Below are 25,376 nucleotides of genomic sequence, written 5' to 3'. Positions count from 1 at the left end.
CAACATGCCGCCATCTTGGTGACGGCAATTCTCTTGTGACCGAAACTTTCAATGTAGAAATACCTAGTTTTTATTGTTAAACGCGACTTTTTATTGATTAATATTTTCATATTCTTAAAGATAACTTAAATATTTACCATTTTTTCTTTTAATTCCTTTTTTTTTCTTTCAGAAATTATACGATTTGTTTTTATTCCGTTCATTGAAAATAATACCTAATCTATAAGTTAAAACTTTCTCATTTCGTCTATCATAACATGCTATAACTTTTTTTCTAAACATTTTGAAATTTTTCGCAGTCGGTTTTCTTATAAGCGTCAAAGGGATAAATATAGTTAGAAATAATTAAAGTAATTTCAGTTTTTTTAGTTATTTGAAAATTAAGGTACATGATAAAACAGTCAATAATTAGTAAAGGGGAGCTCTGTTACATTTAATAACAAAATAAATGAGTTCTGATTCGTTATAAAATTAATAAATATTTCTTTGAGAATTCTTATTCAAATTTTCTGAATATAATGAACAGCAATTCTATTTTGCACTGTCACGAAATTTTATTATAATGTATGACATATTTAAAATAATAAAAAAATAAGGAAACTGAAAGTTCAAATAGGAATAAAATCATCTTATTAAAACGTCGAAATTTTAAATTTATTCATTTGAAAAATATTTAATATGTTAGTTAGTTTATTTTTAATTCTGGCAAAAAACTCTCAAATATTTAAATGCTGTTAAAATCTATTTTCTAGGCTTTCTAACGAAAAAATTCTTTAAGTTAAAACAATATTTTTAATACATTTTCATTTCTTTCAGAGTGTTTTGCGATAGCTTGCGGGGTGTATAAATTCAAACTTGGACAACGTGGACTGTAAAGAATTTATTCTGCGGGTGCGCTGATAGCGCTGCGGAGATGCAAAAACCGAGCGTGTATGCTCTTTGGTTGTTTTACATTAACTGACTCTTGGCTGAGAACAATGATGCCAAGAAGCCAACGGGCGTAGCAACATATCGGCTTCAACATACCGGGCCACCTTGAAACATAGTTTCAAAATTTGCACATAAATTGACAAAAAACAAAATTAAACTATACACATCTAATAAAAAGATAATTATAAAAAACTAATGCAACATACATAAAATTAAAATAAATATAATTATAAACAGATGTATAGATTCCTTGGTATAAACCGGATAACTATAACACAAAACAAAAAGAAAAGTAAAAGTCTAAAATAAATAAAGAAAGTTAATCAGTCAATAGGTAAAACTGACAGTTTGTGAATGGGTCTTTTATAAGTTCCAGTCTCAGTTTTGACACTGACCACTCTTACCTTAGCATCAGCACTAGGAAAAACTTCTTGTATACGCCCTAATTTCCACTTCAAAGGTGGAATATTGTCCTCTTTAATGAGAACTAAATCGTTAATTTTCAAATTAGGCTGTTCTCGCAACCATTTGGGGCGCTGCTGTAAGCTGGAAATATACTCGTTAACCCATCTTTTCCAAAAATTCTGGAAAAGTTTTTGAGTCAACTGCCAACGTTTTAATGGGGATATGTTTTCGCTTAGAAGGTTCTCTTCTGGTATAGAGGAAAGAGCGGGTCCCACAAGGAAATGTCCTGGGGTAAGTGCTGAAAGCTCAGCGGGATCGTCCGATACTGGACACAAAGGACGAGAGTTCAAGCAGGATTCAATTTGTGCAGTAAGAGTTAAAAACTCTTCAAGGGTCAATTTATGATCACCTATTGTTCTTTTCAAATGCGATTTTGCGGATTTCACAGCAGCTTCCCAAATTCCTCCAAAGTGAGGTGCTGAAGGTGGGTTAAAGTGCCATTTAATTTGCTCATCGGCAAAATACTGATGGATGGATTCTTCTTTTTGAAGAGATTTAACTACTCGATTAATTTCCTTATTTGCAGCAACAAAATTTGAACCACAGTCTGAAAATAATTCATTTGGTTTTCCTCTTCGCGCAACAAATCTTTTTAGAGCTGCAATAAAGGATTCAGCGGTTAAATTTCCAACAACCTCGATGTGCACCGCCTTTGTCGCGAAACACACAAATATACAAATGTACATTTTAATTGATCTAACTCCACGTCCAGATCGCGGTTTCACAAAAACTGGACCTGCATAATCCAGACCAGTCATGGAAAATACTCTAGAAGGCGTTACTCTTGAAGGTGGTAATTGAGCCATTATCTGTGTCGCGGTTTTTTCTTTTAATCGAAAGCATTTTATGCATTTCCAGATTTGCTTTTTTATAACTGATCTAGCATTTACTATCCAAAATTCTTTGCGAATAACTGATAATAGTAAAAGTGCTCCAGCATGCAAGAAGGATTCATGATAATGAATTATAATTAGATTAGTTAAGTGATGTTTTTTCGGTTGGAGAATAGGATGTTTTCTTTCATTCGATAATTGTGTATTTTCTAACCTACCGCCAACACGGATAAGGCCCTCTTCATCCAAAAACGAATTCAAGGAGAGGATCTTACTACTCGAAGAAATTGGTTTGCTATTTTTTAGCTGGTGATATTCGTTTGGAAATTCTTGTTTTTGGACTATTTTGACCAAAACGTTTCTAGCTAGTTTTATCTCACTACTAGTTAAATAACCATTTATGCGATTGTTCGGAGATTTACAGTTCATTATGAAGCGGAGACACCAAGCTATAATTCTTTTTAACTTAACGTATGATGAAACATTGTAAATGATCGGAAAGTCAATAGGAGTTGTTTCAATCAAGCACGATGTCCTTTTGCGTTCTTCTTTGAGAGCGTCAGGGATTTCCTCCAAATGCGATATTTCACCACTTTTCATCCAAGACGGACCCGACCACCACAAGTCTGATGAGGAAAGTTCTTGAGGATTCGAGCCACGGGAAATGAGATCTGCGGGATTGTTATGAGTGGAAATATGTCTCCACTGGTAGTTCTCAGTCAAGGTTTGGATCTTGGAGACTCGGTTTCCAACAAAGGTTTTAAGCTGGTGGGCTGGCGTTTTAATCCATGCAAGTGCGATGGTCGAGTCTGTATGCAAAATGACTTCGTCAATGTCCATTTTAAGAGAATTATAAACCTTTCTTACAAGTTGAGAAAGAAGTAAGCAAGCTGATTGTTCTAAACGTGGTATAGAAATTACTTTAATGGGTGCAACACGAGATTTGCTTGCAATAATATGGCAAGTGTTTGATTCAGCTAGGCCTGGGCAATACATGTAAACCACAGCTCCATACGCTAATTCCGAGGCATCAGCGTAACCCATTAAAACAGTTTTTGTGAAAAAGTCAGTTAAAATGTATCTATTAATGCGAATAGTTTCTATATGTTGCATAGAAGATGCAAAATTAAGCCACTGACCTGCGATTTGTGGTGGAAGGGGATCTTCCCACGACAGTTTATGTACCCACAATTTTTGGAGAAACATCTTTGCTTTCGTGATGACAGGTTGCAAAAGGCCTAATGGGTCATACAGTCTTGCTATAAAACTCAGCACTTCACGCTTAGTGAATTTGGTGGTCATTTCTGGGATGGATACTTTAAACGTAAATTGATCTTCAATTGAATTCCACCTTACACCCAAAGTTTTGACACTCGCATCAACTTCTGATGCAAAATCATGCTCTGCTGGGTCACCTAATGGTAAACTGTTCCTTAACTCCCTTGAATTAGAGTTCCACTTATGAAGAGACATTCCACAAGTTGCTAGAATATCGTTCAGCTGTTGTTGCACTTTCTGAGCACCTTCTAAACTTTGAGCACCTGAAACGATATCGTCCATATAAATATCTTCCAAAAGAACTAATGATGCCAGTGGAAATCGTAATTCATCTTTAGCCAACTGCTTGAGAGTTCTGATTGCGAGAAATGGAGCGCAAGCAGTTCCGTAAGTGACTGTCTTGAGTCTGAATGTTACAGGTTTTGCGTACTCTGAATCTTTCCAAACAATTCTTAGAAGATCAAGCTGCGATGGATCTATTTTGATTTGTCGAAACATCTTTTGGATGTCTGCCGTGAAAGCATATTTATGTTTACGAAATCGAGTCATGGTTTCGAAAATGTCCTCGACCACGTCCCCCTTCAAAATGACATCATTCAAGCTCACACCCGTTGAGGTACTTGATGAAGCGTTGAACACAACACGTAACTTAGTAGTTGCCTTCTCTGGACGATAAACACCGTGATGTGGGAGGTAATAGGTAATTTGACTACCGGAATTGCTTTCATTATCATATTTTTCCGTATGATTCATGTCTAAGTACTCCTGCATAAATGATTTGTATAAATCTTGCATTTCTTGATTTCTGGATAATCTTTTCCATAGTTGATTCAGACGTCGCACGGCTAAGTCTTTGGACACTCCTAAACGCTCAACGTCCTTAACTGGCATCTCTACGATGAATCGTCCATGCTCATCTCTGCGATAAGTATTCTGAAAATGTGATTCACAATACTTTTCTTCTTCACTCTGAATTTTCATTTTATAGTCTATATCCTCTATTCTCCAGAATTTTTCTAAGCAGTCTTCGACTTCTGTTTGAGTGGTTATGAAACCGCAGTGAATTTCTGGGGTGCGGGTATTTATTGCTCCAGTTGCAATGTATCCAAAAACAGTATTGCGAAACACCAAATCACTGTTTGCAACGCGGATATCTCCAGCCTTGATAATTTCGAAAAATACCTCCGCGCCTAAAAGCATATCTATTCTTCCAGTTACCGCGAAATTAGGATCTGCTAATTGTTGCGGAATTTCTAACTTATCTACTTTGAAGGATGTAACAGGAAGAAAATCGGTAATTTTGGATACTACTAAAAAATCAAGAGTTTTCAAAAAAGAGCCATTACCATTACAAATTGTAGCTTGTATTTTTGATCTTATTGTAGTTTCGTTTCCGCCCAAACTCGACACCCGAAAATTTATTTTTTCTTGAGGTACACCTAATTTATTAGCGAAATTAGCTGTACAAATATTCGACATGCTGCCTGAATCTAATATCGCCCTACATTGCATATTAGATCCATTTAAAGGATTTAAAACCCAAATTAAAACAGTCGGAAGAAGCCCTGTTTTATTTTTCGAATTAATGCAAGATAAAGAAGCAGAAACAATTTCATTATTTTGTTGATGAATATTAAATACCGCTGCTTCGGGATTGAGGTCATGACTGTGAGAAGAAGAAGCCAAAACCGCAGAGTTGTTTATAGTTTCGCGTTCCTTATGGAGTAGTGTATTATGCTTTGAGTGGCATATGTAGCATAAATGTTTCGATTTGCAATTCAATAACTTGTGTTGACTGCTTAGGCAATTTAAACACAATTTATGTTTTGATACCAATTCACTTCTCTGATGACTATTCAATTTCAAAAAAGAATCGCACTTAAAGATAGGATGATTCATTTTACACAAAATGCATGATTGAGTTACACTTTTATTAATTAGAAATGTTTTCGTTTTTGGATTTCTCTCTTGACTTAACTTAAATCTTAAAGGAGTGGTTTTGCTAACATTTTCTAATATTTGAGCTCGTTTTTCCAAAAATGAAAATAAATCATCTAATTTAGGAACATCGTTTGAGCTAATATTTAATTCATACTGCCTTCGAGTTTCCCTATCCAATTTTTGAAGTACTATATTTAAAACAAAAATATCAGAAAGATCATTGCGATTATACTCCAAAATTTTTAATGCTCTTATATTTTTATTTACACAATCAATTAAATTACGTAAGTCCTTAGCCGACTCATGCGTTAATTTTTCAATATCTAATATTGATTTAACGTGAGATTCTACTATTAACCTTTTGTTTTCGTATCTTTCTTCTAAAGCTGCATATAATGAAGTGAATGTATCATCTAATGTAATAAGATTTTTAGCTTCTCCGATTAAAGCTGAATTTAAATAGTGTAGTTTTTGTGCATTTGTCAACTGATTATTGGATGTAATAACATTATTGAATTGCAATTTGAAAGTACTCCATTCTTCACATTTACCCGAAAATTTCGGAAGCGGAATTTCTGGTAATTTTATGCTAACACTATTGTTTACAAAACTTGCGGGAGTTAATTTCACTTGATTAACTGATTCTAAATAGGTTAAGCAATTTTTAATTTTGCACTTAGCACTGATGATTTTTTCGCTGTATTCTTCGCTAGCGCTAATTTCAGTTTCGAATTCTGCTGGAACCGAAATTAAATTTTCAATTTCAGAATTTAATGATGTCAAAATACTCTCCTTTTGACTTAATTGCTCAAATATTTCATTTAGTTCTGTTATTTCTTTAGTGTCACTTTGTATTATAGTATCTGCTTTTGTTATTAGTTTTGTAGCGCTAGTTCTGATTGTAGCGCGTTTCTTTCTACATTTCTCGATGTTATCCATTATTTATTAAATGAAATTATGCGGTAAATAAATGCTGAAAATTTGCCTACCTTTCACTAATTCGATGGCTGGAGATATGCTGCGTTATTTCTGATGCGATGCGTGGTCAGTCCAATAATGAATGCGGGTTTTTTATTGTAAATTTGCGATATACTGGATCTTTACTCTCCTGATCGTTCGGACCAGATGTTTTGCGATAGCTTGCGGGGTGTATAAAATCAAACTTGGACAACGTGGACTGTAAAGAATTTATTTTGCGGGTGCGCTGATAGCGCTGCGGAGATGCAAAAACCGAGCGTGTATGCTCTTTGGTTGTTTTACATTAACTGACTCTTGGCTGAGAACAATGACGCCAAGAAGCCAACGGGCGTAGCAACATACCGGCTTCAACACAGAGGAATATATTTAATGTAATTGAATTCGTCAAACCTCAAAAAAATGGAAACATATTTGCTCTACATAGTTAATAAATAATATCACGTAAAATTTGTAACAAATTAATAAATCAATATCAAACTTACTTGACACAATCTGTTGTTTTCGCTTGGATTCCATTTATCTCGGTCAATTCTATGCAGCCATATTTTTCGACCTCTAGCGGGTAAATGACATAATTTAACGCCTTGGTACGGGTAAACGGTATAATTTGACTTAATTTACACTCAAATGCGCAGCAAACACATAATAAATTTAAAAACATGAAACAAAAAAGGTAAAAAGAAAAGTGAAAATAAAATTAACAGATCGTTATATTTATAGTTTAAACGGCAATGATACTTTGCCGTTTAACCCTTTCGCGGCGACTGTCACAAGTACGTGCCAGCATGAAACCGTATCAACCAGGGTAAAAAGATAAAACTGGTAATCAAAGTAATTCTTTAGCAGTTTATTTGTGGGCGGAGTTTTAATTGTTCGATTTATTTAATTCACCATTACATTGTTCAAAATAAAACTATTTAGTTATACTTTGAATTAACATTGATTATGTATATAATTAAACTAACAATAATTAAAATAAAAGCAAAGTAAGTCTGTCAAATTAGAAACGACTACATTTAAGTTACCGTTTTGAATTTAATTACATCCTGATTCTGATTTTGTACGAATACTTTTCTGAATTACCCGTCCTCGAGGGGTTAAACTAGTCAACAAAAAGGAGACTGTTTAACCATGTGATCGGCGGCAGAAAATCAAAATCGAAAGCAGCACAAAGATCGTAAGGAAAAGAGTGATGTTACTTTATCTGGGTAATCCAGGGCTTTAGTTGAAATTATTTCTGTTTGGAAATTACTTGCTGTTACTTCTGCTTAGTGGAAATTTCTTGCAAACAAACAATGTATTATACTTTACTAGTCAACAAGGACCTACCATATCAGCCTGTTGATTCAGTCACGGTGTCTGTGTTGATAAGTTTATTTTACTATATCAACTCCCTAATTTTATTGGTGACAAGATCTGGACGCAGACTCTGAAAAAGATCCCTGATCATCCGAGACGCACTGCTGTTGCTGCCTTCAGGCTGTAAGCCGGACACGACTGCTTTACCGCTCACCTCCATAGACCTAAGATCTGTCCCGATCCAAACTGTGTATTTTGAGGGGATGACTCCCTAATGATTACTGAGGATCTGGATGTTCGCCGTTTGATAAGACTAGGTACCTCTTCTGAGCTGAACAAAAGTTTTGCGGTGGCTCCGGGACAAAATTAGTTTTCGGACCCCTTCCTCAAAACGAAAAAAGCCTTATTTACGTGTTTTGCAAGATTTTTAACGACACTTTAAACAATATATTTTTTATATCGATGTAAAGAAATTCTCTGCAAACTTCTTTAAAAAAATTAATTAATAAGCTCGACATATATGCATTTTTAGAAGAATTTCGGTCAGTGTTTCGGCAGTTCCGACACTTATCAATCTCTCCCTTTTCGAGTACTTCGTTGACAAGATCACATCTGAATTGCATGCATAATTTTAATATAAAATAGAAATCTCTGCTACTTTTGCACCAAAATTCAAATATTTCTGAAATTTATATAGAATTAATATATAACCTGCCTAAACTCATCAGTGGATAAGGACGGGTGTTTTAACTTTGTCTAGAAAAAAAAAATTTGCAGAAAAAAAAATTAATGCAGAAATGATTTTTCAGCAATGATACATTGTACAGAACTAAAAAAAAGGATCACCTCGAGAATGGTGGAGAAACTTTATCAGCCTGAGGATAAATATTGTGATATCATGTCGTCGTATCATCCTTAGGGACGTTTCTTAGGTCGTCACCAATATCTCATAGTACAGCTCTAGAGTAGCGTAAATAACTACTATTCGAAACAAACAAAAACTTATCCTCCAAAGATTAGGCTTGATGCTAGCGAGTTAAAAGCAATTGCAATATCAGAATTTGTTATTCTGTCTATTATTTGTGGTAAATCCGAAATGACACAGACATCGCTTGACTTTTGGAAGTAACCTCCTTCCTAAAAGGATCCCTCAGTGGACAGACCGTAAAGGAATGGTTTCCAATGGAAGTCGAGCATCACTGGCAGCGGTCAGGAAGCGGGTGGGTGACCACTTTGATCAGCCTGCGTATGGATCAAGGGTGCACGGTATCGGTCCTTGTTCTGCCGCAAAGTGCTCGACTTAGCGCGCAGCTAGTCAGGCTAACAAAGCATGGGTTCCATTCCCTCTGCAGAGGATCAAAATTGCGATGGCATGTCTGCGGATCATCCTCTGGGATATTTCACAGACCGTCGACAATAGCTAGTTGTGCAGCTCTAGTGCGACGTAAATGAACAGCAACAGCAACAACATGGCAGGATCCAGTTTTTCCACATTAATTTTCTACTTAGTTTAGTTGCCATCAGCATAAAATTGATATAAGTCACGAGTTACTGTTTTCCTATAAATATTTTTGTTTCCCTAATTTAAAGGTACTTCCCTGTATTGTTACTACTAACTACTAATTACTACTAACAGTTACTACAGCAACATTTGTCAGGCCCTGATTCGTCTGGGAACTTCCCCCAATTTCTTTTTTTATAAAAATGAAAATTGCTATGATAAAATTGTTATTGCTCATATTCGTTTCTATGATTTGCTTTTATACATAAGATAGATTTAATTGCATTGCGAAAATTAAAAATAAATAAATAATAACACTCTTTGAGATTTTAATTATAAATTGAAGTACTCCGGACTATCCGTTGTTGATGGAGTTAATTGTTAGCATCTAGGTGATAGAGTTAACTTTGATTTTAAGGAAACAAAACAAGCCCGTTCATCGTAATCTTTTAGAAATATAAAATTTCTCAATTAAGTTCGGTAATATTTCCGTCGGAAGAAATATGTGGTAGCCAGTTTAAGAAAATTTCCACTAAATACAAGTGCTAATATATTACAGCATTTTTGATTATAGCACTTTACTCGTATTTGTCATATAAAATGTCAGGCTTCAATTAATTCACATTTGCTAACCCTTTCGCGTCGACCGTCGCAAATACGTGCCAACATGAAACCATATCAATCAGGGTAAAAAGATAAAACTGGTAACCAAAGTAGTTCTTTAGCAGTTTATTTGTGGCCGGGGTAATGATAGTTTGCTTTATTTAATTCACCACTATTTAGCTCGAATTAAAAATTGTGTAGTTACACTTTTATCACTTATGAATTGTATGTGTTAAATTTAAAGTGAAAGCAAAAATAAATCTGGTCCATTAGCTATGCCCAAACTTAAACTACCGCTTTTTATTATTTACCATCCTGATACTGATTCCTTACGAAAACATTTATCACTCGCCCGTCCCGAACGGGTTAAATCTTCGTGTTCGTCAAAATTTGTAATGATTAAATTTATTTAAAAGAGTAAAAATGCAACTTCTATAGTATAAATGTACTTAAACTATCCATTTAATACTATAGATGTACTGTTTATACTTGTTTAGATAAAATATAAATTCCGTCTATACTTATTTTTAAATGTGAAACTAAAAACTGTATATAAAAACATACCTTCCAACTACTACGGAATTTACGTAGTTTCAGGAGATAACTGATCTCACGGTAACAAAGTTAGTATATCTAATTTAAAAAGAGAGAAAAACAACTCCTGCAGAAAACAAAAACCATAAAAAATTAATAAGGATGACTGGATAAACTTATGTAATATAAACATTTTTGAAAATTATCTTTTTAATGGTATTTATTTTTACAGACAAGTTCAAGGTATTTCAATCTGGAAATGTTAATCAGGTGCATTTGCTAATATTTTCTTACATTTTCATGTGCAAAATATTTTACAACATAATTTATTAATTGGATTTAAATTTATTAATGATTTAATTATTTTTTATTGTAATGATTTTGATTTAATTAAAGATATTTAATTAAAGATATTTATCGTAAGGAACTAAATTTAATTAAGACTAATTCAGATGAAAATTGCGCTTATTTTTTAAATCTTGATATCAAACTTCATAACCAAAAACTGTTCATCGGATTATACGATAAAGGAAGAGATTTTAAGTTTAATGTCATTAGTTTAACACATTTTAATTCCAACCTTTACTTTAAGATTTTTAAGAATATTTTGATTGGTCAAATTATCAGATTTAAATTTTTTTGTAATAATAAAACAGATTTTCTTTCAGTTATTGGAATTATCAGGATTACAATAGAGAATAACACTCCTTCTTTTAATTACTGTAATTATGATGTTTTGATTCAAAATATATTGAATGATTCACAATATATTACCGATATTTAAGCCCGCATGAATAGGTCTATGTGGTGAAATTTAGGATTTTATGTTCCAGATGGCAGCACCATTTTAAAACATTTTTTACTCATTTGCTTTGTTTTATATTTTTCAAGATTTTCAAAAAGGGGCCAACATTTGATTTATTTCTAAAGTTTTGTTAATGATGTGGCAATTTATATGTTATTTTGATGTGGCTATTCTAACTGTAACTTTATTTACTTTTCTTATTTGGGGGCGTTTATGTCGTATTTTGTGTACTTTTAAGTCATTATTAAGACTTACTTTGTAACTGACATTTACTTATCTTTGCATCTACATTTCAATTTTTCTTATTTGACTTTCCATTATGGGCCCTCGGGCAACGCCTCCTATAACTGAAAGCCTATCCACACGCTTTTTTATAGGTAGTCCGATCTGACCACTATGAAGGTAAACCAATTAGTAAAAGAACCATTTAATATGAATTTTATTAAAAATTAGAAAGTGGTAGCAAATATATGTCTAACAATTCGTTTAATTAATGAATATAATTTTATTAAAAATTAGAAAGTGGTAGCAAATATATGTCTAACAATTCGTTTAATTTATGAATATAATTGGTTTGTTTTATTTACTTGTCAACCACTACAAATTCAATTCTCAAATATATATGATAAACTCCTCTCAAGTACTTTTAAAATATTGTAAATAGTGTAAATATTTTTTCTTTATCTTTATCTTCAATTTGTTCCCTTTATTCTGTATCAACTTGCGATTTATTTTTATGTATAAACCAGACTTGATTTTTTTGATTATCAATTATTGTTCATTCTGAGATTTAACTTAATGTTAACACACCTCCCTTCTTTTCCACCACATATTCTTCAATTTAGATGAAAGAGCAGATATCCATTCCTGTATGGCAGTGTTTCCCAAAGTGTGGTACGCGTACCCCCAGGGGTACGGGAACAGTTTAGCGGGGGTACGCGTTTTTATGGGAATATCTTACAACAAAAGAACATTTCAAAAAAATTTTATTTAAAAACAAAGCTCTCCTTGAAAATTTGCAATTAAGTATTTTTCAATTGGCTATTTTTCGTTGAGTTAATAGTTAATAATTAGTATTGTCAAAAGCCAGTTGTAATTTTTAACTTTTGTGCAATTTTTTTATAGTAAAATCTACATAAATTTTTTTATTAGGGTACACAGTGTTACGAAAAATTTATAAAGGGTACACAAAAGTCATAAGTTTGGGAAACACTGCTGTATGGGTACTCTGAAAAACTTGATTAGTTAGTTAGTACTTTTAAAATAGAATTTGGGATCATGCGCACAAGTGGTTCGCTTTTTAAATAATCTGCGCAGAAAATTTATAAGAAACCGTGTGGAGGCTTTCTGATGTAGGAGGTGATGCCTCGGGGCACTGTCAGTTTTTAGTTTCACCGCTGATAACAGAAATACTCTTGTGAGTTAGTGGACAATGCCCGGTGTCCCCTGATGAAGTACTGTGCCACTAACACACATATCTTTAAAATTTTTATGGTTCTTGTTTTCTGCAGGAGATGTTTTTCTGACTTATATATGTTAGTTACTGTGAATGACCCAAATCGGTGGTTGATGACTTCTACCAATGAATGTTTACAATCACATAGTCTCTTTGGTAAATGTCTGAAATATATACTTGGTCTAGTTAAATGTCAAATCTAGTACCTAGGTCTAGTAAGGTATATATTTGCCCCGTATGGCCTACATCAATGTTTTTTTTAACGTTCAGTGTCAGTGCCCTTTATGCTCCGCATCAATGTTTTTTTAAGTTTCAGTGCCACTGCCTGGTATACATAGCCCAGTATTCCCTACATCAGTGACACTGCCCTGCATGCATTTAACCGGTTTTCCGAACAATCATGTTTCTCCTTATCTATCTTCAGCAGCTGTGTTTCATTTTCCTTTTGCGTTTTCTAACCCTTTTCGCAAAAAGTTCCGAGTATTGCCTGGTCGCAGGGAGAGGTTTTGATGATCTCTTCTAAAGGTTTTCTTCAACACAAGTCTTTGGAAAAAATTCTGTGACTCCAAAAATGGTCGTAAATAGAGGAAGTCGTTACATAGAGGTAGTTCTTGGGGGTTTCACTGCAAATTAATAAATTAGAATTGCAAGAATTTTGGTAACCAAAACAAAATTAATTTAAACAAATACATATAAAATAATATATTACATTTTATAACCATTGGACCAAATTTAGGGTTTACGACAGCTAATGTTGAACTCCGTTGCTTGGTAATTTTGAATCAAATCCAGAAGACAAGCGAATAGAGATAGCTTTAATTACAGTATGACTTTACAAATGTGTTGTTATTTATACTTTTCAAGTCCAATACCGATTATACATATTTTTAAATAAGTAGTGGTGAAAAATGCAGTTCAAAATCCAATTATCCCTTTTATTTGGCAAATAAATTGAGAATTATTGATGCACCCAGTTGCCGTTACTCTTTGCCAGCTGCCACCTTGTGAGAGCTAATCTAATCCTAATGATTTCTCTACTTAAAATTCAAGACATGCCTCCACTGACAGTCTTTCATAAAAACTTGAAGAAAAGAATGTATTGTTAAATTATTAGCCGAAATTTAACTATTTTTATTATCATATTTATAATATTTTAAAGTGGTAGATTAAAAATTATTATAGCTTGATATTTTTGCATAAAATTAGTCAAATTTTAGAAAAAGCTTTGGTGACCTCTATCGCGCATGACGAACGCGATAATCTTTGATATTTAAGAACGGTTTGGAAGATACAATTTTTTGTGGCAAATAATTGACTGTAATTTTCTGCGGTAATAATATTTAAATAATTTTTTTAAACGTTTTATTGTAAATCGTCTAAGAAATATGAGTGTGTTAAAATACAGAAAAATTTGGCTGAAGTTTTTCCAGAACATTTAAGCTGTTTACAAAAAATCTTTTCAAACCAATAAATTATAATGACTTCTAGGGCATGTATATATACAGGGTGTCTCAGTTACGCGTTTCAGAACTTATAAGAGGGGTAGGGGGCATCCTGACGACTCGAAGTCATATAGCAATGTGTGGTCGGAAATGCTTTCCTGAAGCGGTGACGTACACAGAAGCACCATAAAGAAAAGAGACCGTAAGTAAAAAATCGCTATAATAAATAATACATTGAAAAAATTATATGGCCTCCTCGGTCACCCGACCCTATCATGTCTTGACTTCTGGAGTCATATGAAAACACTGGTTTATGACACCCCTGTTGATAATGCTGGTTGCAGGAATCGCAGTAGCTGCCTGCGAGATATGCCTGGAGTATTGCAGAATGTTCGAATGTCCATGCGCCGGAGATGTGAGGTGTACATTGTAGCCGGTGGCAGAAACTTCAAACACTTACTTTGGCCCATGTACCATATAATTTTTTCAATGTATTATTAAAACGATTTTTCACTTACGGTCTCTTTTCTTTATGGTGCTTCTGTGTACGTCACTGCTTCAGGAAAGCATTTCCGACCACACATTGCTATATGATTTCGAGTCGTCAGGATGCCCCCTACCCCTTTTAGAAGTTCTGAAACGCTTAACTGAGACACCCTGTATATATATATATATATATATATATATATATATATATATATATATATATATATATATATATATATATATATATATATATATATATATATATATATATATATATATATATATATATATATATATATATATCAGCTCTGTTTAGAAAGGAAAACCGTAGGAGGTTTTCTTCGTTTTCCTCTCCATGAAGTCAAATTTCTCACAATACTTGATCCAAGAGTTCCCTTGTCTTCTGGATTGGGTTAAAAATTACAAGGCTACGGATTTGAACATTGATCGTCGTCAACCCAAAATTTGTTCGGCAGTTCAACGACGGTTATAAAATAAAATGAATATAAAAAATAAAATATGATAACTGCTAAAAGAGGGTAGTAGCAGAGATGCCAACTTGCTCCGGACAGCAAATACGTATTTTAAAGTGGTAGTTTATGAATTGTGATTCTTGGTTTAATAAATTCAATTTAGTAGATTTTTAATCACCACTATTTTTAAATAATTCTTTGGCTTATATAATTCACCACTTTACATACCCTCCAACTGCTACGGAATTTCCGTAGATTCAGAAATCTTCTTTTCAGACGGTAGCAAAATTAATGTCTTAATATTTAAAAAAAAAATTAATTTTAGCGTAACTTGTCCACTATTACTTATAAAAGTGCAGGCCATATGGCTAGATTCTTAAGTTCTGATAAAAGTTTTATGAGAGATCCATTTGCTTTAAAAATTTCTGCTTTGGTTCGCTACCACTAGAAAGAATTATTTTCAAAATCCTCATAAGTTGAAGGGTATGACTTTATAGTATTTATGTCATGCTACACCTTTTAAAAAGCAAGCAAAAATAGTCAAATATTTGCAAAATTTACTTTGTAGTTATTTACTGTATTTTAAATTATTTTGGCGTGTCCGGAGCAGTTGGCATCTCTGTAGTAGTAGCATTTTAACTAGTAGCCTTTCAAAAAGCGCAGTATTGAAATTAAGCATTAAACGTTTAATTAAATTAATTAAAATTAAACGTTTTTCTATGCAAGTTAGTACAACAGCAACAATAAGCCATTAGTTGCTGCAGGACGGATAAACGACACTAAGTTGATTGCTATCATCAGCAACCGCTTTTATTTTTGAAAGGTTAATTATCTAAGCTGTGGTGGCTCAGGTGGTAGAGCGTTCGCCTTCCAATTAGGTGACCCAGGTTCCAATCCCAGCGACTGTTGATCGATATAAATTTCCAGACAAGGCTAACACCGTTCAAATTTTTGAAGTGAAATATCCTAGTGGTAGACTGATTAAGGGTAGAGGCTTTTTGCTTGCGGGCTCTCCGTGTAACGCAAATGCGAATTAGTTCCATCAAAAAATCCTTTACAAATGATAGTTTCTTCCAATACTTGATGCAGACGTTCCCTTGTCTTCCGAATTGGGCTCAAAATTACAAAGCTACCTTGTTTATCTCAGAACTGGGTCGTCTGCTTATCGACAGTTATAAATTTTTTTTTTATCAATATAGCGGTTAAGCTCCTTATAAGATCGAGTGAGCTTGCGAAAAAAACGTTCATGAGCAAGGAAAAAAACGTTTATGAGTTTTGTTGTATGTAGTACGCATTTCATAATTTATTATTATTATTATCTTTTTGTTGCTTTTCCTATTCGTTTCACTTTCGCGTGTATGCTTAACTTTAGGGCTTATCAAACTCTTTTTATTGCTTGAGTTAAATTATTTTTCTAAACATAGCATGATCATATTTTGTTTTATTCGAAAACATTATTTGATATTTTTATTAGATTCTCTTTTACGTAAAAACTTTTTTTTTGGTAAGAGTTTCGTGTTCTTGAAAATAATTTACTGTCATGATTTTGAAAATTGATTTATTTTTTAATATGTTAATCTCGTAGCCGTGAGTCGAACCTGAGTCGTCTGAATCAGATCTGAGTCGTGGTAAGTTGAGAATAAGTTCTAAATGTACCAAACCACATAAGTTAGCATTCCTTCAGTACGACTCACTTAATAATCAATTTTACGGATTAGTAAATTTCTTTCATTTACATATTAAATCCCCTCCGCAGAGGATCAAAGTTGTGATGGCATGTCCTCGGATCATCCTCCGGGATGTTTCCCAGACCGTCGCCAATAGCCCATTGTGCAGCTCTAGTGCGACGTAAATTAACCACAACAACAACATATTAAAAAAGGTAAAAAGAATGTTTTGCAATTTTGGTCAATGGTCTAAAAAAAAAAAACATTTACTATATTTCGCTGTTGTATGTAGTACACATATTACTTATTTTTTTTCTTTTCTTCTATTTTCTTTTCTTTTATTTCCTTTTCTTCTATTTTCTTTTGTTTTATTTCCTTTTCTTCTATTTTCTTTTCTTTTATTTTCTTTTCTTCTATTTTCTTTTCTTTTCTTCTATATTCTTTTCCTCTATTTTCTTATTCGTTTAATTTTCGTTTGTATGCTTAGCTTTAGGGCTTATCAAACTTTTTCTATAGCTCGAGTAAAATTATTTTTCTAAACATAGCATTGTTATTGAAGATATTTTATTTTAATCGAAAACATTATTTGACTTTTTATTAAATTTTCTTTTACTTACAAACTTTTTTTTGGTAAGATTTTCGCGGTTTTGAAAACAATTAATAGTAAAATAATTTCTTTTTTAATATATTAAATTCGAAGCCAGAAGTCAGACCTGAGTCGTGGTAAGTTGAGAGTAAGCTTCAAACGTGTTATTATTATGTTCTAAACCACATACATTTGCACTCCTAAAGTACAATTCTGACTTACTCAAAACTCAATTTTGCGCATTGATAAATTTCTCTAATTTACATATTAAAAAAGGTAAAAAAATATTATGCAATTTCGGTGGCATTATTTTGAGTGGCTTATGGACAATTCATCTCTTGATACGCCATCTACAGTAAATATGCAACAAGTTTACACATTGCGCGGTATGCTACAAGTTTATTTTAGTAAAAGTGCATAGTTGCTTCAAAAGTACACCTTTCAGAAAGTATTTCTTGAATGTTTATTTCTGCTAGTAGTAGTATTGTACAGGACGGCCTACTTTCTACGCTTTTTGGGAAAATTTCTTCCCAGCAAAACAAGGACAGATAGATAAATTGCATCATGCCTGAGGAGGGATTCGAACTCCGGATCCTCCTGCTACAAGGCCAATTCCTTGTCTACCATACAAACCGGTCAGCGTAATTCATCAGTTTATTATTTTTTTTCTCGATTGTCTAGTCAGGGATGGGTAAACTTTTTTGGTCGTGGGCCAAAAATCTAGAAAAAAAAGTTTGATGGGCCGAGTAAAAACTTCTGAAATAAAATAAAGTCAATTCAACATTGAGTGCATGTCACTCTACATCAACTTTACGATTTTTAGTTGCCATTTTGGGATAAAAAATGTTTACAAATAACTCAAAAAGGCAGTAGCCATTTTATACATTTAATAATTTCACCATTATTTACAATGACGTTGTATGTGTGCAACCTTTCCATACGCAGTAAATTATGTTAGAGCTCGAGCCGAGAGAAAAATCCGTTCGTTGGAACTTAAAACGCGTAGTCAGCCTCATGTGAAGTACAATTCACCTACATTAGATTCCATATGTCTGCTCCTTGAGAAAGACAAATACTAGTTGGAGCTAATCTACAGCTATTCTATAAAGAACTTTTGCTTTCAGCATTTTACCAGTTAAAGCTGTTTGTGCTAACTATTTTAATTAATTTATGTTTTGTAGAACAAAAATAGAGAAAGTGGAAAGGTCATCAGTACTTTATTAAAAAAGAAAGGACAAAAATAGCTTTAAACAAAGTAGATATATTCGCCACTGATCAGCTAGTTAAACGGGCCGGATAAAATCTTCCGGCGGACCACAGTTGGCCCGCGGACCGTAGTTTCCCCATCTCTGGTCTAGTCCCTATTCTAGTTTCGTCATTCTAGTTTATAAATTCTACGAAGAGGTTTCGAATCGAGGAAACATTTTCATCACATATTTGTGAGTTCGCATTTCGTCGTAAATCACGTGATTTCGTGATTCTCAAAATTAATGAAATACTGCTCAAGGATTGCTGAATCGTCAAAAGTGAGAGTTTTTTTTTCTAAAAGTGCAGTAGCCGATATTATAAAAAAATCTAAAATCAACCTGCTACTTAAGTAAAAATAAACCAATGCAAAATTTTTTCTGCGTGATTAAATAGTTTTAAAGACTTTTTTAATAACTTTCTTTACATTTGGCCATCTGTTTTTTTCGTTTCAGACCTACTGAACGTGCTCTGTCGGTTAATTGAAACCAATAACTTAAATTTTCGAGACAAATGCACGCAAAATATTTTAACATTTTTATTTTAAACATTTTTAGAGCAAATATGCGTAGTTAATTTCTTTGTTTTGTTTTTTATTGTATAATCTGTTCATTAAAAATCCCACACAATAATAAAAGTGTCCTATTCACTCAATTATTTCGATATCCACAATATTTCGAAAAAGAAAACAGAAATTGAATTACATGTTTCAAAAAAGTCTATAAATGCAAGTAGAGAGCAATTTTCGTTTTTTTCTAAATACACTTTTGCATTTTTTAAGTACGATATTTTAATAAGACAAACATGTTTTGTCAAAACTTAAATTTGTTGTCGAAATTTACCAAAAAGTTAAAAAATCTTTCCATTTATTCGTGGTAATAAAAATGTTCCTCAAATTATTCAAGTTGGAAAATACCATAATAAAATTTATAGTTTGATGTCATTCTATGTTCTTCAAAAAGTAGTTATGATTAAGAAAATGCAAAGTAATAATTTTTTTTCTCATTAAATATTGTCCAGCTTAAACAACTACATACAACTAATTTAAATAAACGCATTAAATGTCATATAGAACATGCTCTTAAGTCTTGATAAGTACGCATGGCTGTCAGCTACTACTCCTTTTCCAAAATATCTTATTGAATGTTACAACTTTACAACAGAAAGAATCATGCAATCTTAGCTACCACTAGAAGAAATATTTTGAAAAAAGTGTTGATATTTGGCAGTTCCAAATTTATTTTGAAAATTTAGTTAATTTCAAGACTTTCAGCTTTAGTTCGGTACCAATCTTGATTTTATTTTATATAAAACTTAAATGTTGGAATGTACGCTCGTATTTGCAATATAAAAGTTTGAAATTTTAGTTTAACAATTGTGCTGGCTCTTGTAGAAATTTGCTAACTATTTAGTAAAATTTTAATTTTACGCAACAAGGGATTTAAAAATCGATGAAAATTCGTCAAAAAAAATCATTTTTAAACTTTTATAATTTTGAAATCTAGGTATTTAACTGAACATTTTAAAACAAACACTTTCTGAATCGGAGCTAAATTGAAGAAGTTATGGCGATATTTGTTTTGACCGAGCACCTTTGTTTAAACATTTCCTTGTCTGCAGCTAGCTGTGTACCCAAGTGTTTGCCTGTGTTTGAAAATTGTGTTTATTTTTTTGTAAATTTTAACGCATCTAATCATTTGACTAGTTCATAAGATCATAATTTATGTTTTGAAAAAAAAAAGAAATATTTGCTCAATAATTTGTAATACGAGAAAATAACCGGAAAAGCCATTTTTCTCTGTCCATTTCAGCAAATTTGTTCCAGCGAAATGAATTTTTATTCTATTTACTTTCTTATTTTGTTTATAAAAGATCGGGCACCTTGTCCGCGCTAGGCCCATATATCCATACATCATGTAATATTACAGAAAATTATAATAAAAACAGTTCGAGTTCAGCAGTCTATGGAATGGCTGTTATTCTATTTAGCTGAAAATTTGATACTACATTCTTATGAATGCTATTAAAACTTTGTTGGTAAAATTGTTTTTAGTTTATATATGATTCTTTATTACAATCTGATGTTTTTGCCCCCCGAAAATGCTGGTCCTTAACTGCTCTTTTACTGCTATTTGTTTCTGTATTAAAAAACAGAAAAAGTGCTCCCAACAATTTTTTATATTACGTATTGTATAATATTTTGAAGGACTTTTGTCATTTTAACAAAATTTTAGAAGCGAGGAATGATATTATAAAATAATGTAATTCAAATTTTAACTTTTTAAAATTTTTTAAGTTTCAAAAATATTTTCTTGACATTTTGCTGATTATTTCTTGTTGATTATATCTTGAATTTGTAAATTATTTGTTTTTAACATTATAAACTGATACTTAAAATGTCGTACCAGTGTCATGATAATTTCTAAATGAAAAAAAATTGTAAATCCTTTATCGCTTTATAATCACAGATTTTTTTGTTGAATATTATTGCAAAAGTCACCCGTATATATTACGTAAGGTAAGCAAATGTTTATAAAATTCAGTCGGGTACATTGGCAAGTTTGTGCTAACTTTGATGAAAATTATCCTTGTCGCACCTTTTAATTTTCATCTAAATCAGCTTAATTATGTTTTTTTCAAATATTATTGCAATTATTTGGTAGGCGGCGGTTGAAGAAAAGACAACTTTTAAAATTAGAGCAGCACTTTAAAAAATAACTGTATGATTGTCAGGGCTTTACTACAGGCTCTTGAACTATTTAAATGCTGTAGAATTCAAAATAATTTCTCCTAATTAGATATTATTGCATAAATTTCGTTACCTCTTTTAATATTGGGCTTAAAATTTCTCAAAAAAGCTGCATTTGATTTTAAATTGACAGTACCAATTACAAGAAAAACGTCGTAATAATTTGTTTAATTAATAATCATTATGAACTCAACAATATAACTCATTATTTTGAAATATATTCAAAGTTTTTTTTTCTTAAATATTGTTGTTTCTAATGCCACTTGCCAATGAAAGCAAGCCTGTTTGGTGAAACCAAGCAAATTTAAGGCAGACGGTGCGTTTCTTGTTTTTCAGTGGCCCCATCGATAACCGAGAATACGATTTTAGCCACACATACAGGTCACTGCTCATTTATGGGGCGGATTCATTCATACATACAGTCATTCATCCACAGATCGTAATTTTGACTTGAACCAGAGAACGAACAATCTCCAGTTCAGTACCCCCAGAGATATGATTTGTAATAGGAACATGGAGGACTTTGCGACCGGACTAATTTGACCTTCACCAGTCATCGTTTACGACACGGTGAGTTTTCGACCTGCGGATATCGAACACACGACCTTTTGGACATAATCCCAACGCTCTACCAACCAGGCCAGCTCGGCACTTTTGCAAATGAAATGTGTAAGCAAAAGATTTTAGCAAACAAATAGTGCCATGCAAAAATTTTCATCCATTCATTTAACAAAGCCAAATGTCTGTTTTGTAACGATTTGAAATATTTTGGAAAATGACGAAGAGTTGGAGGTCATGATTTCATTTTTTTATTTTTTAAAAACTAAAAAAAACTATGAATACTACATAAATGGTTATAATATGGAATCTACAACTAAAAGAATAAATCAAGGCTCATTTAGATTTATTTTTATTTCTCACAGACATTTGTCAATGCATTGGAAATGAATATATACACATGAGAACTTTTATGAAATTTAAGAACACATAATACAAATAAGCAACAAAGTGTTTAAAAAAACAAAAAATACAACACAAGTTACGAATTACATACTTAAAATCAGTTTTATAAAATCAGTCACATAATTATCATTACAGAAGTTCTAAATGCACATAATATTTAAAGTGGTTGTAAAAAAATAATTGATCGTTTACCTGCCGGACTTATTTTGCACTAATAGAAAAAGTCCATTTATGAAAAACGTGCTACGGGTATACTCGGTTGCAAATTAAAAAAACGCACAGAAAGTTGGTAGCCTTGTGCTAATAGAAAAACTCCATGTCTGGTAAGATATGAAATCGTACTGATATCCCACAGTATACTAAGTACAGTAAAGCAGTTAACACGTTGAATGCCATGGGGATCACCGGTGACCGGCGAAGCCAAGATTATTAGAAACGCATAATTCGAGTAAATTTTTAATTTTTTTATATTATTATCGTTACTAAAATGGTTCGAAGAAATTAATGCAATATAGAACACACAAAAATGGTTTTATTTATATACACAGAGATGCCAACGTGCTCCGGATAGCGAATAAATATTTTCAAGTGGTAGTTTGTTAATTATGATTCTTGGTTTAATAAATACAAATTAATAGATTTTTATCCACCACTATTTCTAAAAAATTCGTTGGCTTATATTATTCACCACTTTCTTTCATATAAGCCATGCTAAACCTTTTAAAAACTAGCAACATATGTACAATATTTGCACGTTTAGTTTGTAGTTATTTACCGTTTGGCCAGACGGGCAAGGTATGTTAAATTAGCGTGGCATTCAACGTGTTATTAATCATGTTTCTGTTTCACAGACTACATCGGTGTGGGCATAAAAAGAACTTGCAAATGAATATTTTTAAGTCTTGAGCACATGTATGTTAATAACAAAATCAGATGAATATATCTTTTGCGATTGCTAAGCAAATAAATTTCAAGGCACGAAAATCACATTGAAGTCCTCAAATCCTCAGTATTTACTTTGACTATCAATTCAGATTCATTCTTCACGTGAGCGTTGATAACAATGTTCTCCAATTTCAGATCAGCGCTTTGTGGGATTTTCTTTGTGCCCCAAGACTGTAATTCTGCAGAACCGAACAGTACAAAAACTGTCGCGCAGAATATGTACACTCCCGCTGTCATGTAGAATACGTTGCTCCAATTTGCAAGAGTAGGCTGAAATGCAAAATTTTATTTAATTTTCACATACAGTTTGATAAAATCAAGTAATGGTTTAAGATTTCAAGAACATTTTAATATTGTTAAAACCTTTTGACTGTTACAAATTAAAAAAAAAAATCAATTTTAAAGCAGTGTTTTATTTAATAATTATGATGCTATTTTAATGGCATGAAAATTTTTAATTTTCTAAGTGATTATTATTTTAAAGAATGTAAGGAAGCATGAAAATGAAAAAGAGAACATATTTTTTTTCACGAAAGCATACAGTTGATTTGTTTAACACAACTCAAACTGCGTGTTTATGAAAATGAAAACAGCTGCAAAAGCGCTTTTAAAAAAGTAGAGCTCAAAACACGTGTTTAAGAAAGTAGGTATCTCTGGAAAAATGTGTTTTAAAAAAAAGATAGACAGGGCTTAATACAAGCGTTTAAGAAAATCGGAATAGCTAGAAATGTGCCTTTTTAAAAACAGAAAGAGCCCAATACACGAGTTTAAGAAATTTGGTATAGTTGAAAATGCGCCTTTAAAAAAATAGACAGAACTCAGCGCACGTGTTTAAGAAAATAGGTGTAATTGAAAATGCGCTTTTTTAAAAAAAAAGACGGGGTTAAATACACTCGTTAAAAAACAAGTGTAGCTGAAGATGCGCTTTTTTAAAAATGGACAGAGCTCAATACACGTGTTTAAGAAAATAAGAGTAACTGGAAATGTGCTTTTTAAAAAATAGACAGAGCTGAATACACATGTTTAAGAAAAAAGACAGAATACAAAATCCGTCTTTTAAATGGTAAAACGTCAATCAAAATTCTTTAAGCCCAACCAAATCAGTTTGAAATTCTTATTAATTTTAAAAAAAAACTTAGCCACGATGTAACTTGCTTTTAAAATTATTATAAGTTAATAATTTGAAAAAATAGTAGTCACAAATATAGTTTGAAACATGAAATCAAATACTTTGTCTAATTTCATAAACAGGCATTTTGAATTGAGTTCATCTGATAAATTACGTACTTTAAACCATGTCCATTCTTTTAAACGCACACTGAATGCTGTATTGAAATTAAATGCTTACCATCGAAACATAATAAATATGCTAAGTTCTAAGATTTGATAAAATGCGATGTTTCACCTTTTTACCGTGTTCTTGCAAGATTCAAAAAGTGGTCTATATTTTCTGGTTAAAATAATAAATCTGGCTATTATTAACATAAACTTGTTATTAATAATAATAACAGGCTGTTATTAATAACAATAACCGGTGGTTATGATTAATAATAACGGGTGAATATTGATATTAATCAGTTAATAACATACATATATCATATATTGGTTGGAACGCCTTGGAATATTTCTAAGTGATAGAAAAAGTGTGACAAATATTGTTGTTCAAAATTTAAAAGTGTCTACCGAAAAATTTCAATTTGATGGGAATATATGAATATATATTGCTTTTATTAGTTGAAGGTTACTTTTTGTGATTATTATTATATTATAATAGATAAAAATGAAAACATAAATCTCAATAGAGAAACACATTTACTACCAATTTCTCGTCACTTAAGAAGTACGGTATAAAATGGCTAATGCATACAATTCATGTAAGAATACGTTTTTAAAATTTCTGCAAACCGCACAACAGTTTAAAAACACCTATCTTATAATATCATTAACCAGTCCAAATAGTAGAACAGTTAATTCAGGAATAATTCTTTTTCATATTAAAAATTTTAAAATATATGAAATTTATCTATATTTATTTAATTTTTTTAAAGTTAAAACTGGTATGTTATTTTCAATTTAAAAGTATGGTTGTAAACATTTCATTTTTTTAAGCAAGGGGAATGAATGGAAATAAAATTGTACTGATAACTGCAGCTTTAGCAGATTTTTTTTAATTTTGTGAACAATTAAGACCACATAA

General features: G+C 32.1%; 2 protein-coding genes across 2 annotated transcripts in view; both read right to left on the bottom strand.

Annotated features, from left to right (window-relative positions):
- Nucleotides 1–1,253: 1,253 nt before the first annotated feature.
- LOC147810739 (uncharacterized) lies at nt 1,254–6,386 on the bottom strand. Its single transcript, XM_087162056.1, has 2 exons — nt 5,732–6,386; nt 1,254–4,816 (listed from the first exon to the last, which is right to left on the bottom strand). The coding sequence occupies exons 1-2, from the start codon at nt 6,384–6,386 to the stop codon at nt 1,254–1,256; spliced, it is 4,218 nt and encodes a 1,405-aa protein (XP_087018182.1).
- Nucleotides 6,387–22,165: 15,779 nt separating this feature from the next.
- LOC107447494 (sialin) overlaps nt 22,166–25,376 on the bottom strand; it is a 28,045-nt gene continuing 24,834 nt past the window's right edge. The window contains exon 10 of the mRNA XM_087160709.1: nt 22,166–23,449. Coding sequence (XP_087016835.1) covers nt 23,219–23,449 — 231 coding nt within the window. The 3' untranslated portion in view covers nt 22,166–23,218. The remainder of the gene's footprint in view (nt 23,450–25,376) is intronic.

Source organism: Parasteatoda tepidariorum, chromosome 4, assembly GCF_982258835.1.
Source record: "Parasteatoda tepidariorum strain Cologne lab strain chromosome 4, Ptep-v5.0, whole genome shotgun sequence".
In the NCBI taxonomy this organism is placed as follows: Eukaryota; Metazoa; Arthropoda; class Arachnida; order Araneae; family Theridiidae; genus Parasteatoda; species Parasteatoda tepidariorum.
This window is presented reverse-complemented; position numbering and strand designations above follow the sequence as displayed.